The sequence below is a fragment of the Sciurus carolinensis genome, chromosome 4 (genome assembly GCF_902686445.1).
Source record: "Sciurus carolinensis chromosome 4, mSciCar1.2, whole genome shotgun sequence".
Lineage (NCBI taxonomy): Eukaryota > Metazoa > Chordata > Mammalia > Rodentia > Sciuridae > Sciurus > Sciurus carolinensis.
The window spans coordinates 44,280,561-44,300,797 of NC_062216.1; the positions used below are offsets into that span (position 1 = coordinate 44,280,561).

Consider the following 20,237-nt stretch of genomic DNA (forward strand, 5'->3'; position numbering starts at 1 on the left):
TGTAACGTAAGACTCGGTATGTACATCTATGCATGTGTGCATGTGAAATAATTATTTTGTTTACTGTAGTTTTTGTGAATATGTTGAAGGAGATATTATGTGTTCTACTCAAAATAATCATATATCTACAATCACATCTTAGATTGAATGGCAAGAGGTGACTTGATTTTACAAAAGAAAATGAAGTGTTTTAGCCAGAGTCAGTATTGGAGTTGTTCATGAGTCCAAGGGGTGTCATCGGTCATGGATAGCCAATAGGATACTGCAGAGTTAACTTCAGGTCACATTTGAAGACTTTTTTAAAAAAATCATCTTTGCATTTCCTCCATTTACACAATCTTGTTTTTAAGATACAAAAATGCCTTAATATAAGTCAAGAAAAATTGGAGTGTCTTTCTTATGTAATCTTTGACCAGTCTATATCTGCTTAAACTCACAAAATCTAAAAGCAAATATTGGCTTGAATGCAGATGGATTTTACCTTTACTTTCAGTCACTCTCTGTATTTTACTTAGAGAAAAATCATTTTAAATCATTTCTATCTTGTAATCTTGAAAGCAATATTTTGAAAGAAGATAATACAAGACACAGAAAAGGAGAGAGAGCATGAAGTTTCTTTGCTCTTAAAAAATGAAAAAAGAAAATAACAATAGCATGATTGTCCTGCTACACTTGGCTAGAAGTCAAACACCCTGCATGCTATTTGAAAGTAAGGAATGTATTGCATGACCTAATTATAACTAGAAGGTTTGTGCTGCCAAAATTATCAAAAATACCTTGTAGTTCATCTTATTTCTCTGGGTTTTGACAGATAAATATATCGATTAACCCTGGTTACTTAAGAAAAACATTTTTTTAAAAATTTGAAACTTAACTCACCTTTACCATTATGCTTAAAAATCAATATATAAGGTTTATATTTTTAAAAATATTTAAAACATTTGTAAAGACTATCTTGCCATGTTTTTATTTTAAGTGTGTGAGTGTGTGTGTGTGTGTGTGTGTGTGTGTGTGTGTGTGCACCAATGGGTTGGTGTTCATGTGCCTTTGAAAGTGATACCAGGTAAGATTTTTTTAAATTTTATTTTTATTTATTCATTTATTTATTTTGTGGTGCTGGGGATTGAACCAGGACCTTGTGCTTGCAAGGCAAGCACTCTACCAACTCCAACTGAGCTATATCCATAGCCTCAGGTAAGAATTTTTACTCAGAAGGATTCTTCTACCTGACTACTCAGCAGATCTTAACAATGGTGCATTAATGTCATAAGTATGGGAAGTTACCAGCTTTCCAGAGCTACTGTTGTCAAGGAGATGTCAGTTCCTCTATTACAAATTGCAGTGGTCAAAGTTTTATAAACCAACCATAAAACTTCAGTCTGGACTGCAACTTGCTGCTTAAAATTTCATCTTGGGGAGCATCTTTTGCAACTCTTTCTGTGGATGTATAAAAACAGAAAGAGGGATTTAAGTTTCCACTCTTGTTAATGCCACAAATAGCCAACATTGCAAAGCTTCTTGGATTCTGTTAGACAGGGTTCAGTTTGTTTTAGCTGATACGGCTTATTTTCACAAACAGGTGTTGTCCAGTCCTTTCATTAAGTTAGACCTAGTTGTTGGTGTGATAAATCAGCTGTTTTAGGTTATTAGATTGTCATATTGTTTGGTGAATGGCAACAAAAATTTTCAAATTATGAAACATCTCTCCTAATGGATTCTTCCAAAATTAATTGCTGTATTCTCCTTAGATAATTCTCTTGAATTATCTAATTACCTCAAATCTGACACTGAGATCAGGAAGTAAATGCATGGTGGACAGTCACAAAAATTCTACTCTCTGAGTTGAACAAGTGCATAAAATCCCCCATCTATACATCCATTTGAACCCACTAAACTTAGCAAGACAAAGTCAACATTTATACTCAAACCATGATATGAATATCTGAGAAATTTAAGTGATCATTATATACATCTTAAATAGCCAATATGTTAAGTATATTATAATGATTAATCATTCACTAGTGTGGATATTTTGATAAAATATGCTTTATCTCAAAATAATATACTAGAAATTCATTTTAAATTGCTAATTCTTTGGAAGCACAATAGGAATTGTTATCTCTCTCCTTTCAACCCCCCAAATTTAACCACCTTTACCACACCTGGGGTTCTGCAGTACACTGTGGAGGAAATAGATACTGTCCCTGCCTTCGCAGAGCTTACAATATGAGTAATTTTATAAGGGAGATGATCAAGGATTCTGATCTTATCTGAGATCCTTTTGAGAACCAAATTTAAGATTATTCTTTCAGGATAGCAATGCTCAAAGAAGGATCACCTCCTTAGTTTCCAAAAGAAAATTTGTAGGCCATGTATGGATTCTTTACAACCAGTGGAAAAATAGCAAGGTAACCTAACCTATAGAAACAGAAGGGACCCCCTCCATATTATGCTTTGAGAGAGAACTTAAGTCTCCATGGATCACAAAGTTTTCAACATCCACCAGTGCTATGTATTTTTCTTGCATAGAATAAGTTTTCCACCATGGAAAGCAAGCTCCTGGAGTAGGAGATAAAGTCTACCTTGATTGTGGGATGTTGGGAGATGGGAATCATATTTCGTTAATATTTATATTCATGTATTTCTTTACCTTCACTCCAACCCTTCTTCCCAATTGCACTTCAGCAAGGGCTTTCCCTCCAACATCAACAAGGACAGAATTCCTAGCCATATGTTGAGTAGGGAACACTGCCAGCTGCTGTTGCTCTGTGCTGAGTAATGAAAGCAGATTTCTTATGGAAGTCAAAAATAGTGCCAATGTATCAAAAAATGCCACTAATAACTGTGTACTTATTATTAGATAAAACTAAATTAGCAGCCTTCACAAAAGACTGGTGAAAATAGTGATTGTGCTAAGGGAATAGAGAAAGAATGGAGAGAAGGAGAAGGGGGAGGAGGAGGAGAAGTAGAAGAAGGAAGACTAACTTGAAGTGTTCCTTACTTGTTAGACACTTTTCTAAGTGTTTTACATTTATTGCCTATAACCATCATATCAAACTGGTGGTGGACAAATAATAACCCTATTTTATAGAAGGACAGAGAGGCTAAATGACTCACTCAAGGTCAATCAGCAGCTGATAAATGCCAGAAATAGTATTTGAATCCTAATGGGCACAATGGCAGAAAGAAGTCTGAATGGAGAGCTGAGAATCTAGGATACCTGAATAATTATCAGGCCAACTTTACGCAAGTGACTTGATTGCTGAGGTTCTGTGTTATTGCACTTATGTTACCTGTGAGTTAGAAGCAGGCACAGATTCTTAAAGAAAATTAGCTGAATGCTACCAGAAAGGCTCAAAGAACTAGGACCCCAAATTTAAGTAAATACTCTTTGATACTTTTCATTGCTTGAGTTAGATTTTTCTAAGACAAATCTTAAAAATTCAGTTTTCAGCAAGTTCTTTCAGTTAGGGCAAAATGTGCCATATAAAGATTCCTGAACAATTACATAAACCTTCTTATTAAAACTCCATGATTTTTTTCTCATGTGCTTTTACTGCTACTAACATTGTTATTTGTTGGACATCAACAATGTACTAAATGTACTAACGTTTACTCTTAGGTTATCTTGAATGGCACACATGAAATTTCAGAAAAGAAATTATCCTCATTTGGAGATTCACTTATTTAATATTTATTTGTAATACCCTCAAAACTGTGTGAACAAGGAATTGTTAACCACTTTCTTTTTCATTAACCATGCAGGTCCTCCAGGTCTGAAAGGCGATCGGGGGACAACTGGCTTTCCCGGGCCAAGAGGACTTCCAGGATTTGCAGGAAAGATGGGGAGGACAGGTACTTTAATACTGTGCATTCTGCTATAGAATATGCAAATAAACACCAGATCATCATTTTTGAAAAATTATTGGATAACAAAAAATTCACTCATCATAATAGGAGTAGTAGCACACACATGCTGTTTATTTTGTGGTCTGAAAGATTTTGAAACTGATTTCTGTCAACCTAAGGAAAGCTTCTGTGTCCTGAAGGAAAATAGTTTAAAAACACATACACACACAAAGGATTTATACACTCTATACAATCGTAAGTCACCATGAAGAATGGTATCTATCTCAGAGCAAACAGAGTGGAAAGACTGGCAAAGAAAAACAAACTAGCAAAATATAAATACCCCTGTAACCACAACTGGCCAAACCCTGTTAAGACACAGTTGGCAAAATACTGAAATTCTATTTTATGTTCAATAAACTTCCTGCTATTATTTACTAATGCTTGATAATCGACATGTTTCAACTCTTTAACATTTACACACATGATTATGATATTTCCACTAATGAGGCTAATAGCCTAAGCTTGAACTTTGTATTCTGCACAGGATTTTAGAAGGAAGTAACCCTAATTTTTTTTGTAATTTCAAAGTAAATTATTACCTAGAGAATAAGGTCCCTATTGTTGAGGTAATTTTTAACAGATTTTACTTTTTAGAGTAGTTTTAGGTTTATAGGAAAATCACACAGAAAGTAGAACTCCAATGTACCACCTACCCATACACTTTCCCCCATTTTAACATCTTGCATCAGTATGGCAGATGTGCAACAATTAATAAACTAGTAATGATACATTATTATCAACTAGTCTTACTTTAGGGTTCACTCTTTGTGTTCTGTATTCTATGGGTTTTGGCAAGTGTATAACATCATGTGTCCATCATTGCTGTATGTCCATCATACAGTATAGTTTCACTGCCCTAAAAATCCTCTATGCTCCACCCACTAATCACTACCTCCTGCCATGGAGTTTCAAAACCCTTAGAAACCTTTGATCTTTTCATTATTTCCATAGCTTTGCCTTTTCCAGTGTCATACAACTGGGATCATGCAGTACATTGTCTTTTCAGACAAGCTTCCTCAACATAGCAGATGTATTTAAGGTTTCTATCTTTTCATTACCTGATTGTCCATTTCTCTTTATTATTCAATGATATCACACTTTGTGAATTTATCACAATTTGTTTATCCTTTCACTGAAAAAAAGAAATCTTGGTTTCTTCTAAGTTTCAGCAACTCTTAATAAAATCACTATAAACTTTGATGACCATGTATTTATAAGGACTCAAGTCTACCTAGGAGTGTAATTACTGGATTGCATGGCAAAAGATATTTAGCTTTGTAAGGAACTGCTAAACTGCCTTTCTAAAGTGACTCTTCTATTTTGCATTCCCACCAATGAATAAGAATTTCTGTTGCACCACATGCTCACTGACATTAGGTATTGTCAATGCTTTGGATTTCAGCAGCTATAATAAATATGTTGCAGTATTGCTGATAACATCAGTATATACGACAGCCACAAATAAGCAACCTGTAATTAGTCTCCACTAGAGATGTGATTACCTGAAATGAGTGGTGTGTTTATGTACCAGCTAACTCTAAATCATCTACCTTTAATCAGGTTCTTTGGGCAATATGGGAAGAAGTGAGTGTTTGTTAATTTGTTTAAAATTATATATGCCAGTCAGGGATCTCCAGATTTCCAATATGAGCAATTTGAATTCGATAGACAAATATATTTAGAAGCTTAAATTTGATGCAATTTCAAAGCTACTTATAGTTACAAGATAATTCAAAATAATCTTGTGAAATAAGAAATATTTCAACTGTACTGTAAGCTTAAAGTAAGGATGAATCTATGTCATCTTTGTCTATGATCTATCTGAAATAGTAATGGTCTTTTAACTTTTCTAGAAAAATCAAAGTAAAACTTTATTTTGGAATTTTTTTGTACTTTCCTAGTTTTATAAAGCTACAAATTAACATTAAATCAAATATCCAAGACATAGTTGTTCAAAAACACTTCTAAGAATGATGCACGGTCTCTCTCTTTCCTAATTGTGAAATTAATACTGAAATAATGAAATTAAGCCATATATTATTTTATCTTCTCTGTAATGAATAATCTTGATTAGTTGCATCTTGTTTTAACTCCCTAGACCAATTTTTTCTTTAATTTTTTAGACATTTCCTCTTGAACAATCTGAAAATTTGGTGCTATGCCAAATTTAGGTCAAAGAGATAAGAAAGTTTTGGTGGACTTCATGTTACTTAATTTTTTTTACCAATTTAACACTACTTGAAATTGTTCAATCAAAATTATGAATTTAATGATGTAGAATATAATAACATGTAGATTAATTAAAAATTAGAAATTCTCTTTATATTACTCTGAAAAGAATAGTTGGCCTTTCATTATTTCTTCAAAATAAATTTTCTGTTGTAAATAATTTGTACATTTTAAGTGCTTCGAGTCTCATTACATATTACATTTTTTTAAAATTTGGCATATTAGAGGTCAGAAGAAGTCTTCTTTAAGAGGTATGAGTACGAATGTCCAAAACAAAGCACAGATGTAGACAAAATAAACTAGAGAACTCAAAAGTTAATCAATAAAGTAATATTACAAATATAAATAAAATTAAAAACAATTTTACCACAAAAATTGAACTGAGATGTGAAGTTCTTTATCTTTCATTCATTGAGAATAAAACTACAGACATCAGATTCTAGCTAAGTTATGGGAGAAAAAAAATAATAATAATATAGGAGTTACCATCTCTTTTGAACAAGTGCTTTATGAACATTGTTACTCATTTTCAAGGCAACTCTCCAGTGGAAGATTTTTTTTTTAATTTCACAGAAGAATAAACTTTAGCTCTAAAAGTTTGAAGACTGTCTTCAGCCACATTTCTGTTAAGTGACAGAGCAGAGTAAGTCAAGACAGAGATCTTTAAACCATTAGGATTATTCAAAAACTCTGTGACTTTTAAACTACATCCCCTAGTGTATTTTGGATGGAATGATGGAAATTTTTGATTTTTTAGGGGGAAATCAAAACATAAAGAAAAATTTTGACCTTGAGCCAGAAAGTATTAGAATCAGTCCTATGTTTATGTGAAGAAGGTAATTACTTAGAAAATAGATATTTGATTACTTTTGATAAAAGGACTAATAATCAAGAATAGCACCACTCTTGTGAAATTTTCACCTTTAAAATCACTTTTGAGTACTAAGGAAAGTTCTCCTGGATACCCCTTTAAAAAACGGGACCGTGTTGAAGTAGCAAACCATCAGCAAAGACCAAGGTCTGACAATATTTTCACATCTATTTGAGTCCCTGACCCCTATAAAATGACAATATTTGTACCATACCTTTCTGTAAATGGAAGGCAGTTTTTAAAGTCAAAAGTGACCAGTCTAGAAGTTCAGATGTCACATGGACCATTTTGCCTTCCTTCAAGAACCAGGTTATATCAGCACTCCCAGAAATTCATTCACAGCCTAGTGTTTTGGATGCTATTCCCAAAACGAATGGAAAATGAGATAGGCGAATTATAATGGGAAAAAGGAGTATAAGGATTAGGATAAGGTGGAAGATATTGGGCTTCCCTGGGATGGTAGGGAGGCACAGTTAGATGAAGAGAAAAAAATAAGGATGAAAAAATACAAAACAAACTACTTACACTTCAGCTCCAATTGTTTTACAAAAATGGAACATGTATCACCCTTGTAATAGTTTGAGATAGTATACCAGGTTTGCAATAGGTTTACAAAAGTGATAGCTATTATTATTATTAACATCAGCATTATTATTATTTTGCAATATCTATGGGATGCTATAAGTTGACATTTTAGAATAACTGGTGATGCCCCATCTCCATTTAAAGCTGCATTGTTGGGGCTGGAGATGGAGCTCACTATAGAGTCTGTGTTTATTATCAAAAAACAATTTTTTTTTTTTTGTTAATGTTTTTTAAAGGAAATCCTGGACAAAAAGGACAAAAGGGAGAAAAGGGAACCGGAAGCACACTCAGTAAGTTTATAGTTTCTTGTTATCTGTATGCATTTTTGTAATAAATAAGATTTTAATATTGGTGGTCTGGGCTTGAGACAAATGTTGAGAAATTCAGCATTGATCCATAGAGATTCTGTGGAAGCCAGCCACACTTTTCTACAAATAAAGCATGCTAATTGGAGTAAAACAAATAGATTAGATTATGCAACTCTTTGAGTCTCATTACCCATTTGTATTCTGTTTTTGTGATGAGTACTATTTTCTAAAAATTCCACATAGAAAATTGTTCAATTCTCAAGTCAATTTCTATCCACTGAAGGAAAATCAAGCTTATGAATAGAAACAATTACAGCCTTCTTACCTACTAACTGAGCTAACTGACACCTTATATGTAAGAATTTAGACAACCTAAGAACCCTGACAGATTAATTCTCTGATGGCTGTGTTGGGCAGTGTCGGTGCGGGGTTGGGGGGTGTTGTTTTGTTTTGTTTTACTGAAACCTTGAAAAAGTCTCATTCCCTATCCCAGACTTTGAGACCTGCAACAGAATAGATTTAGCACCTGGGATCTTTGTCAGTGAAATGCAGACCCTGGGTTATCATGGAGAGAATTCATAATCCATAAAATGAACCTCAAAAAATGAGGTCATCTCATTATTAAATGAGATGTCATCAATTTACCATGCCATAATTTCTTGTGGGTCTAGGCAAAATTTCCATTTATATTATAAAAGGGTAATGAAGAGGAACAAAGAATTCCCCACCAGATTCTTTCCTATTAGGAGTACATGTTGTGTGTGAGAGAGAGTGTGTGTGTGTGTGTGTGTGTGTGTGTGTGTGTGTGTGAAAATAGCTGATGTGATCAGAGTCATAGTCTATTTGGGGGTCCATTTTAGACAGAGTATAGCAAATCCTTTCATGTACCAAATTTTTAGTTGTAACCCTTGTTTTAAAAAATACAGTACCAGTATTTCTCTGCTTTCAAAAAAATGAATATTTAACTTAAACCAGGTATAGATGGCACATTGAGACAATGTAGGGTTTTGATTGTGAATTTCAGCTGATAGCAGGGAGTATAACCAGGATCTTTCAAAGTGGAACAACGCAGAGTATTGTGGGTCTCTTAGACTGTTTGGTATTACTTAGTGACCATTATAATAATTATTATGATTATATTAAGATAATGGGAATGTTAGTATATCTTTTGTGTTCTCTTTTGTGTATATTTTCCCTTTAAGGTGGTCACTTTTACACAATGGTCCCCTTAGTCTCCTTTATCATAACTTTCCCTCCATTTAATATCAGTTGAGTTCTTGTCAGTCTCTCTTCCCCAGTTTTATGTGTATCTTTATCTCTACCTTTACGTTTTTTTGTCTTTTGTTCTTTATTTTCTTTCCCTGAGGCTTTCTCTCTCTGAGCTGCTAAACACTGACTCTAAGTTGAGTTTGGAAACTAAGAAACTTCTTTATTTTTTCGTCTGTAACCTGAACAGTCACACTGTCTCCTGTTACCTGGGGTTATCAAATGCTTGTAACGTTTTTTCAACTATGTTTAGAAAAGTTGTCAGTTACAGAATTTTCAGGGCTATTTTGGAGTTTATGTGCATACTTTCTTTGAGAAAGTCATAGACAGCAACTTATGTATATATGTGTACACAGCCTCCAGATTCCTCTCTGTGCCTGCCCCAAGGAGTATCTATAACAAATTCACAATATTTCCGAAAGAAAGAATCATTTACATGCATATCTAATAAAATATGCTCTGAAGTTTTCATGTTTAAGTTAATATGTCAGTCATCTGTCTCTCTCATTACATAGGGTTCTACCTCGTTCCTCTGAATGAGCACACATTACACCAATATTCAACTGTTCCATAATTATCGTAACATACCCATTCAGTCCCTAGTCTTGAACACTTAATGATCTTTGTTTGCTTTTGCTTGGCTTTAATAAATAATGCTAATATTCAACATTTTCATATATGATATTGTGAGGATAATTTTAATAAAGGATTTACTCAAAGTAGAATCAATAGTTCAAAGGTTATATGCATATTTTTACAATTGATTAATTATTACAAATGGTTTCATAAAGGTTGTAACAACTTATGCTGAATAAACATACTAAAATTATATTGAATTATTTTAATATATATTTTTGTATGTTTTAAGCCCAATTTAAATGTAATAAAAAGTAACCATTAATTTCCTCTTTTATATATGTGTCAGGACCAGTACATCTCCCTGATCATATTAGGGGAGGACCCTTTTAAGATCAGGTGGGTTGGGCAGGACACCCTCTGATACCATCTAATTAAAAGGCCTTTCACCTCTGGACAAGTCATCAACACAACTGACTTCCAAGATTCCTTTGTGAACTCCTCCAAATGACCTTGGTTCCCGTGCTACGCCTGGCTTCTACTGGCTTCCTCTCCTGATCCTTGGTGCTGTTTAGGTCTCCACTGCTACATTCATACTACTCCCCACTCTCCTACCATCACCCATATCCCCTTTGCACCTCTGCCTGACTCTCCCATGCACTGACTGGTGGGATGCCCTAGTTCATTCTCAAGATACCAGACCAGCAACCCTCTGCTGTCCACTCACTTGGTCTTGTTAGACTCTCTGTAATCCATTAGATTCTAAGGAGAAACGATCATATGAGAACTGATTATATGTGGTTCTTTAAGTTAGAAACAGTATTCTCAACCAGTGTTAGGGGCGACATAGAAGAAAATCTATTCACTCATTCATTCAACTTATGTTCACCGTATACCTCCTGAAACAGGATGTAAGAACTAGAGAGATAAATATTGTCTTTGGCCTTATAGTGCTAATTGCACCTGAGAGATACACACAAGCAGGTGATCATAACATATCAGAGTTCTATGGGAGAAAGAACAGGGCTTTATAGGTGTTCAGAGGAGACAAAAATTTCCTAGAATCTTAAAAAATAAATGTATTTGGTTTGCTTAGTTTATCTTCTTTTCTGATTTCCAGATTACAGCATATTATTTTTCAAGTTTTAAAAAAAGTAAGTTAACATAAAAAAAGTAAGTTGGATAATTTATTCAACACATTTGAACCAAAACCTAAACTTATTTCCTGAAATTACCTATTTCAAACAAAAACGTCTCTTGAGCATGATAAAACAATGCTGAAAAAATTTATTCCAACAAATCTCTTTGAATTTTATGCTTTAAGTATAGATGCTAGAGAAAAATAAATATTTTAGTAGAACTAGAGTTATTTTGTGTAGGGGAAGAAGGGAAAGAAGCTTAAAAATAGAAAGCATAGGAAAAATGTGGGATCACATGTTATTTTTGAGTGCCTCTCTACTGAGCAATGTGTGAGCACATTTTTGCAGCTCTCCTTTTCTTTGAGTTTTAACACACAGACCCAACGTTCACACCATTAAGTTTCTAGTAGAATTCCATGTAGTATGTCTATGTATCTCTCTCCATTTCTTCTCCCTGCCCTTGTTAAATGATCATGTTAACACCTACCTCACAGGGTTGTTGTGAGGACCAAATGAGATATCCTGTGTGTGAAGATGCTCTGTAAAATCATAAAGTGCTTTAAATTCATAAGGAAGGGTTCACAGTGGTCTCTCTGAACGAAAACTGCTCTCTGGTATAATACAGACATTTTAAATCTGCAGTTGTAATAAGAGAGAAAGCAAAATGTAAATGCAAAGAGCCAAATAAATGTCATGGATGAAAAAAAGAAATGCTAGAGAATAAGACAAGATTTTTTATTAGACAGAGCAATGCAAGTGTGACCAGATCACAAATCAATGAGTTTGTGTAAAGAGCATTAGTTATAAATAAAAGAAATGACTACACAGAGTGCATACCAGAGGACAGAAACTGTCAATGGAGGTCAGAACAAAATGTCAGGAGAATAAAACAAGCATCCAAACTCTGAAAGACACAGTCTGAGTCCAGGATGCTTCTGTTGAAAAAGTACCAAGAAGTCTGAAATAAATTAGAGTTTCAATGATACTAGTTTTGTGTCTATTACTGATTTACCCAAAAATCTCCAGGGAAGAAAGAGAGGATTAGCCAGTTTTCCAGAGTTCTCAGTATCAGCAAACCAGCAACATTGAATAGCTAGTTAATGCAAACATCTAGAGATAAATTAGGCCTCTGTCCATGGTTTAATTTGGTGTGACTTCCTACCCCGTTGTGCACTAGATGCCAGGTAGTGTATGGGAGATGTCTGCTGCCAGCAGGCCTTGGTCCACATTGGCTAAAGAATGACCCTGACCCCAGAGATCTTGGGAGGCAGTTTCAGGGGATTCAATTCACAAGTCATCTGATATCCCAAACTAAATGTAGATTGTTAAGTATGAAATACTAACCAGAACTTTTCAAATTAGGCAAGAAAATCTTCACTTCTCTCTTGAGACAGAAATAGTTGCCAACTGCCCAGTTTGAATGTACCCATTGCACCAAATTTGATAATATATAATGAAAAGAAGTCTGTACCAAACCCCAGTGCTAGTTTCAATGAATAGTTCACTATGTTCTCACCCTAAAAGAGAATAATAAGTGTTTCAGTCAAGCATAAGAATTCCTATCATTCAATTAAGCACTTTATGAAGGTCTGTCCTAAACAGTCACATTACTTTAGTATCTTTTACTATGTTTTGCTTGGGTCCAGTGAGACCACAAGAATTTTGAGTATCTTATTCTGAATCTCATACAAAATAAGAAAAATCCATTTGTCTTTGGTTTAATTTCTATTGAGGACTCAGTTCAATCTCAAATGAATTTCTCAAATCATTCAGATCACTGTTTAATAATGAACATTTAGAGGATACTTGCTGAACACCATGTACTTTTGATACATTATTATATCTAATATTCAGTAATCAGGGTAGGTACTATTAGAATTCCCATTTAATGGATTAAAAACTGAGACCTATTGCTAATAAGTGAAAGAGCAGAAACTCAAAACCAAATCTATCATTCTCCAAAGTCCTTATGACTTTATTCAACATCTCACACTAGTTTTAAGTGTGTATGGGTGTGTATGTGCATGTATGTGCATATGTGTGTGTGTATACAGACATACAAATATTACAAATATTTAGTAGGGAGTTTGTGAAAGCAGAGGAGAGAACGAGATTTGTAATGAGCAGTTTAATTTCCTAGAACAAACCTCATAATTTGAAGACTCTAAGGAGATGAAAAGTATTATACTGGGTCAAATTCAAAAAAAGCATTTTGATTAATCTTTATTTGCTTATGTTTCTACCTTCATAACCACTCTAGATGTTGCAGTCTCTCCCCCAAGAATATTCCTCAGAAGCATAGACTCCTGGAATGTTCACAGAGTGTCCATTATCACTAATGAGAGTTACTTATGTGTACCTGGGAAAGAGCTACCTGTTAATATCCTATCTTGATTTCAGTAATGGTTCAGTTTTAACATTTTTCAATATCATTTGGCTGCTTTGATATCTTTCTTCTTTTATTGTGTTTCTTTTTTAATTCCACAGTGTCCTTTCTTCAGTCGCACTAGTTGTGAGCTAGCAAAGCAGATTATACCTGAGAGTGATGACTCTAGGAAAATTAGATAAATACTACTCCTTCTTGACGGTTATGTGGTGTTTAAAGCTTACTGTGATTGCACACATTGTTGCTAAAGACATACAGCATTTCAGTAATACAATAGATGTGTTCCTTAATAGCATATTTACCTAATACGTCTTTAAATGTAAATGGAGATTTAAATCAGTAATGGATCAAGCATTTAGCACTTGTCCTGTTTAGTCCCTACCCCAAATAACCCTTGCAGCCTGACTCTCACCAGAGCCAATTGAAAGGGAAGAAAATCAATACATATTCATCCAGGACTTTTATACCAGCAAATGTGAAATTCATCCAGTAGGTGCAGGAATGCAGATGGAGAAGAGAGATCTGACACCCTGCTTCCCAGGCTTCCACAACCTCTGAGAACCAAATGACTCTCTTGCCCCTCTCCAAAGAACTGGCTCCTGGACTCCTATTCAGCAGCAAGAACTTTAGCTTTACTCAAACTAACACAAGGTCATTTACTTTGTTAAAATAAAGCACCTTCTGAGCACAGGTTCACAATCTTTTATTTGGCCTCATAACCTGTCATCTCTGGAAATGTGCTGCTCTCATAGTATGAATCTTAAGACCAAATTCCCTAGAAGAACATAGATTGCTTGCACATGAAGTGTCCGGGAAATTCTCCCCATTACGACTTAATCAACAGACTCTTGATCTTTCCCTGGTGCCACCGTTATTCTCTTTTCTTACTTTACTGAAATCCTCACATAATGCCTGATGCACTTCAAAGTCAAATGCTTGAATCCCTGGTAGTTTAGGGAGCTATTTACAAGATTCAAATGTGAATTCTTCAGCAAGTGACCCTACTTCCTAATAATGTTTTTATAAATCTGAATTTTCACTTCCTAGAAATGCTGACAGGCAAAGTTGAATATAAACATCAGTGTCTGTGCACAATATTTTCACAAAAACTTCACATGGCCTACAGCATAATACCTTTGCCCCTTGCAAAATGATTAGCTGTCCTATTATGAAATATTCTCCACTCAAAACTCTCTCCTGATACATTCTTAATTCTGATAACCAGTACCTCAACTGTACCCAGAGATATAATTGCTGGGCACCAAAGAACATAAACATATTAATCATGGAGAGTAAACAATTGAATAAATTATTATTAATATATTGAGGTATTATTGAGGTAGTTAAGGTTCTTATTAAGTACTTTTGCAATTTTTAAATAGGAAGGATCCTTTCCTTCCTTCCTTCTTTTCTTTCTTTCTTTCTTTCTTCCTTTCTTTCTTCTTGATGCTGGGAATCTAATCCAAGGCTTTTGCAAATGCTAGGAAAATGCTCTATCACTAAGTTACATCCACAACCCTGCCATGAAACTCTTAACTACTCATTTATATTTTGGAAAACAAGGTTTTCAATGTGCTCAAATCATATCCTAGCATATTTGGGTGCCTTAATTACCATATATGAATTAAAGGAAATCTTTGCGTTTTCAAGTTTATGCCCACTGAGATTCTCTATTTGGTCATCTTTCTTATAAATATTCCAAAATGCCAAACATAAGTGAAAAAAGGGAAAGGAAATTGTGTTAGTCTGCTTTGTACTGCCAGAACAGAACACCAAAGCTGGTAGATTAAATAACAGAAATTTGTTTTCTCAAGGTTCTGGAGACTGGAAGTCCAGGACCCAGCTGCTGGCAGGACTGTTCCCCACAAGGCGTCTCTGCTTGGCTTGCAGATGGCTGCCTTCTCACTGGGACCACATTTGGTGGTGTGAGTTCTGCACTCTTGTTTCTTCTCTGTTAGAACACAGGTCCTACTGAATTTGGGCTCCACCCTTATAAATTCATATGACCTTACTTGCCTCTCTGAAGGCCCTAACTCTAAATACACATTGAGAGTTAAAATGTCAACGTGTGGATTTGGCAAGAACACAATTAAGCCTGTAAGAAGAAGGTATCAAAAGTGATCTGTGTCTGTGGGCCATCTCCTGTCTAAATTTTCTCAGCACAAGTCTGAAAATGTTTCAAAACAAATTTCGTTTTCTTTGCCTGTTTTTCTATCAATTCGTTCTTTAAGAGGGTTTAAATTGTAATATAAACAAATTTTGAGGTATTATGGTGCTTTTTATCATTATGAGAACAATTTTGCTTCTATTTGTTTCTGAGCAATGTTATGTTTTCTCAGTTCAGAGACATTCTTTTACATTATGGCATTTCATGATACAATTTAAGTAAACAATATCCAATGTTGGTGATATTAATGAAAAACAGAATGACCTTGGAAATCATTTGTATTTTTCCTCAAATTATCACCACCAATGTGGGAATAAGTAAGTGGAAAGCAATGAAAATTTTCTCAATAAAGAACTAAAATGTGTTGGTTCACATAATTAAGCCTTTCAGAGGATGGGTTTTGCTTCAGGAATGGCAGGATCCAGGAGTTCAAATTAAATCATTTGGACTCAATCTCTATCTCTCTCTTTGTCTCTTATTCTTTGTTTATTTTTCTTTAAAGAAGGTTCTTGCCATATTTTTCAGGATGAACTCAAATTCCTGGGCTCAAAAAGTATTCTTGCTTCAATTTCCTGAGTAGTTGGAGTTAGAAACATATACCTCTGCTCCCAGTTTTCTCTCTTATTCTTTCTGTGTCACATTCATTGTCACATAGGCTTTTGCTGAGCTTTATTAGCTTTACATCTAACCATGTCTGAGAAACAGTGCCACCTTCTTTTTCTATCCCTGCTTTTAAGCTTTCCCCTTGATTAACTCCTGTGTCTAGAGAGGACATAAATTCATTGTCCAACAGATAAAGCAAATACTAAATAGTTGGTAAGACAGGATAGCCCCCTCAGAATCCCAGAGTGCAGAATCCAGACACAGAAAAAGTGGACCAACCTCACTGTGTTGTTTAATAATATAAGAAATATTATTGTCTATTAGGAAGCAATGCACCAAGTCAGTTATTCCATAGTGTGAAAGATTTACAATTAAGTAACCATACCAATTCTGGTACATATTGTTCTAGAGGTTATTCCTAGGCTATGTGGAAAATCAGAATATCCTCTGAGGATTTTATCATACAGAGATGATTGAACTTGTCCTATAGATTCAAATTTCAGTGAGTTTGTGATGTGGACTGAGATGATTTATAAAAGTTCTTTCTGGAATCTGAATTGCAAAATACTTAAAAAACTTTCATAATATGTGATACTTTTGTGCTTCCATCACCTATTTCTAATTTTTAGGCCAGAAATTGGAATTTTCAAGAAATAATCATGCTAAAGTTTGGAGATGTGTTGCCCCAAAACTCCTGTGTTAATGCAGGAGCTATTAAGCTATTCAGAGGTGAAATGATTGTATCATAAGAACTGCAACCTAACCGCTGCATCCTAGTTTGAATGGGCTAACTTGGTGGTAACCAGGTTAGGCATATCTAGAGGAGGTGGGTCACTAGAGTTATGCCCTGGAAGGGTTTATCTTCCCTACATCCTCTTCCTCTCTCTCTTTGCTTCCTTACCACCATGAATAGAGCAGCACTTCTTCACCTGCCATAATGTTCTAACTCATCTTGGGCCCAGAACAATGGATTCAGCCAACCATGGACTGAACCTCTGAAACTGAGCTCAAGTAACATTTCCTCCTCTAAGTTGCTTTTATTAGGTCTTTTTGTCACAGTGACACAAAGCTGACTAACATGATTAGCACTTATAACATCCTTCTGTGCCCAGCATTCTGCGAATCATTTTCTATATTGCACCTCCTTTACTTAACCCCTCACAAGAAATCTGTCACTCATATTTCTCCCATGAGGTGTTAGGGCTATTAGTAATTATAATACATTTATGTGAGAATCACATAATACTACACATAAGATTATGAATTATCATAATGCATTGATTGATTCTCACAAGATTCCTATAAGATCATTAGAAAAGATATCATAAGAATGCAGAAATTGGGGTTGGGGAGATAGCTCAGTCGGTAGAGTGCTTGCCTTGTAAGCATAAGGCCCTGGGTTCAATCCCCAGCACCCCCCAAAAAAAATGCAGAAATTAACATGCAAACAGGCAGAATGGTTATGTCTGCAAATGTGGGTCTAGAGTCAAGTCTCTTGGCTTCCAGACCAGAGAAGCGCACTGTTTCAAGATACTAAGTCTGTCCCCGTTCTGATGAGTGAGAACTGAAGTTCTCTTGAAATAAAGCATTTGCTACTTTGATCTAAGAGCCCACCTATTGACATCCACAAGGGTTTTAACTGAAGAGCAAAATGTTAAAAAATCCACAAATAGATTACATTCCCCTTTATAAAATTTTTTAAGGTCCTTCTTCTGAGTAACTCTGGAAATTAAGAATTACTTAGAAATGAAACATTAAGTAATAATAAGATTGCTCTAAAATGGCAGCAAACATACCAATACATGAACACTATACTTCAAAGATAACAATATACTTCTTGAGATACAAGTGCTTTTGTAATAGACAATTTCAAATACCAAGTTCTTCTCTCATCTTAAATATTTGCCATTTTTCGAAAGATCATTCTAACTTTTATCTACTGATTTAATTAAAAATTGAAAATTTTAAAAATGACAAATTAATTATAGTAGATTGGATAGTCTTCTTTTATATTTTAACGCCTTGGGGTAATTTACTCTTATCATTTAGATTTACACAATATCATCTGAGTTTAGTGCAATTTTATCTTCAGATGATGAGTTCTCGATCTTATTTTTAGTTATTCAGCAGTTGAATTGTAGTTGTACAGAAAGCCTTCAGAAGGGTGACGGCCCTCTTCACTTCTTGGTTTCAGGCTTCTGACTTCCAACACTATGAGAGAAAAACGTTCTTTCAAGCCAGTTTGTGATCATTTGCTATGGCAGCCCTATGAAACTCATACATGTAGGCATCTTTGGCTGCAAACTTCTATCCGCACCAACTCATACCAGCAAGGAGCACCACATCTCTCCCTTCATTTGAAGAAGTGCCCTAACTCCATTTGGAAATCTAAGAGAATCTTACCAAGACGTGGGATAACTGGAAAGCATAAGCAGAAGTGTTTACAACTTCAAATTGACTCTTAACTGCACTGTCTTGAAATTCCCCAGCTGGTGTGGACACCGATCTTTTCTCACTGATCATTGTCCCCACTCTCTCCTCAATGATCATAATAATTTTATATACTTTATTGCCATTGAAATTCCCTCCCTATAGTTTTCTTCTCTTTACTCTGACCTGAGATCTCCAAAATTATTGTATTCTTTTGACTTTTGAAGTCAAAATATATTACATCAGTTTTCTAGAGAAATTTAATTGTTTCTCTGGATAAATGATATTTGGGTTGTGCATTCCATAGCTAAGAGTCTTACTCAGATAATTATCTTAAGTAATCATTTTCTGTTCCAGAAGAATTTTGCTATATATATATATATATATTTATGATTTCTGTATTACATTTGGAATTCAAATATAACAACTACCATTGTAATAATTTTAACTTTAAAATGTAATTCCAATAATTGGCACAAAAGAAAGAAAACATGATCCTGAAATAAGCAATTTAACAATAACGTTGTATAAGTTTCTCCATTTACAATGAAATTACATCACTATAAGTCCATCATAAGTAGTAAACATCGTAAGTTCAAAATGCACTTAATACACTTGAACTACCAAGTGTGACTTAGAAACACAGCACAGCAGAATCTCAGTTGTTTCTCCACGTGGTGATGGGGCTCTTTGGGACCTGCAGTTCCCTGCAACTACCCAGCACCTCAAGAGGGTATAGGACAGTGTATCTCTGGCCAGAAAGGACCAAAAATTCACAGTTCAAGGTTCAGTTTCTACTGAAAATGCATTAAGTTGAACCATTACAGGTTGAGGACCATCTGTAACTGAAATGAAGTAGTCATTTGTAACTCTTTTTTACTTCTACTCAACAGCAGTGGTGGTCACATGTGAAGTTTCCAGAGTTCACATCCTCCCCTTCTTTGTTTGCAGATTACAGTTTTGTCTATCAAGTTAAGATTGGTAGATTTATAATATCTTTCAAGGAAAGACAGATAAAAAAAACTCTTTCATAATGTACTTAGAGCCCAGGTATGACTTCCTTAACATTGTTGTGAATGTGTTGATTCTGTAAGTAAAATGTATTTCAAATGTAAAGAAAACGTATAATGTAAAGAAAAGGAGAAAAAATATTTATAGTAAATAACTAATAAATAGTCATGTACATAACAACTGGATTTTTAAGATGTTGACCTTTACTATATTGGCAATACATACTGGTTTTTATAAAAAATATGTTATGAATATCATTGAGTTCCCCTATGCCCACCTCCCTTTATTTTCAGAGTGAACCTTTATCTTAGAGTGTACATGCTTTCTTTTACTTATGCTTTTATGAATTTGCTACATGTATGCATGCATAAACAATACATGGTTATGTGTTATTTTACATAAATAACAGCATACTGTATCTCTTCCTCTGAACTTGTTTCTTTCCCCTCAATTTTGTGACTTTCAGCATTATGAAATTATCAACACTTCATAACAGTAAAAACATTGACAAATATTTAGTCTACCACTTATTTTTACTAAATTTATCATAATTTTTAAAATAATATAATTAAGAAAATAGAAAAACAGATTATATATTCAATTTCTGTCCCATATGCAATAATACTGTCCATATGCTTGGGGACTTCCTTTCAGTATTGTTATGTAGCAATTATTTTTGCATAATTATAATTTATTATTTATGGCAAATTGAAGTTTTTCTAATTTTCCTCTTTCATTAGTGCATTATAATTAT

The 20,237-nt window shown here is 34.5% G+C and overlaps 1 protein-coding gene across 3 annotated transcripts in view; it reads left to right on the forward strand.

Annotated features, from left to right (window-relative positions):
• Positions 1 to 20,237, forward strand: part of Msr1 (macrophage scavenger receptor 1) — a 71,540-nt gene that overhangs the window by 33,655 nt on the left and 17,648 nt on the right. Inside the window, exons 7-9 of one of the 3 annotated variants that reach the window (XM_047551582.1) lie at positions 3,766 to 3,855; positions 7,834 to 7,887; positions 18,237 to 18,625. In XM_047551582.1, the coding sequence (XP_047407538.1) occupies positions 3,766 to 3,855; positions 7,834 to 7,887; positions 18,237 to 18,244 (152 nt within the window). In that variant the 3' untranslated portion in view covers positions 18,245 to 18,625. Of the gene's footprint in view, positions 1 to 3,765; positions 3,856 to 7,833; positions 7,888 to 10,096; positions 11,862 to 18,236; positions 18,626 to 20,237 lie in introns of those variants that run through there. The other 2 variants (XM_047551581.1, XM_047551580.1) reach the window with 2 other exon arrangements.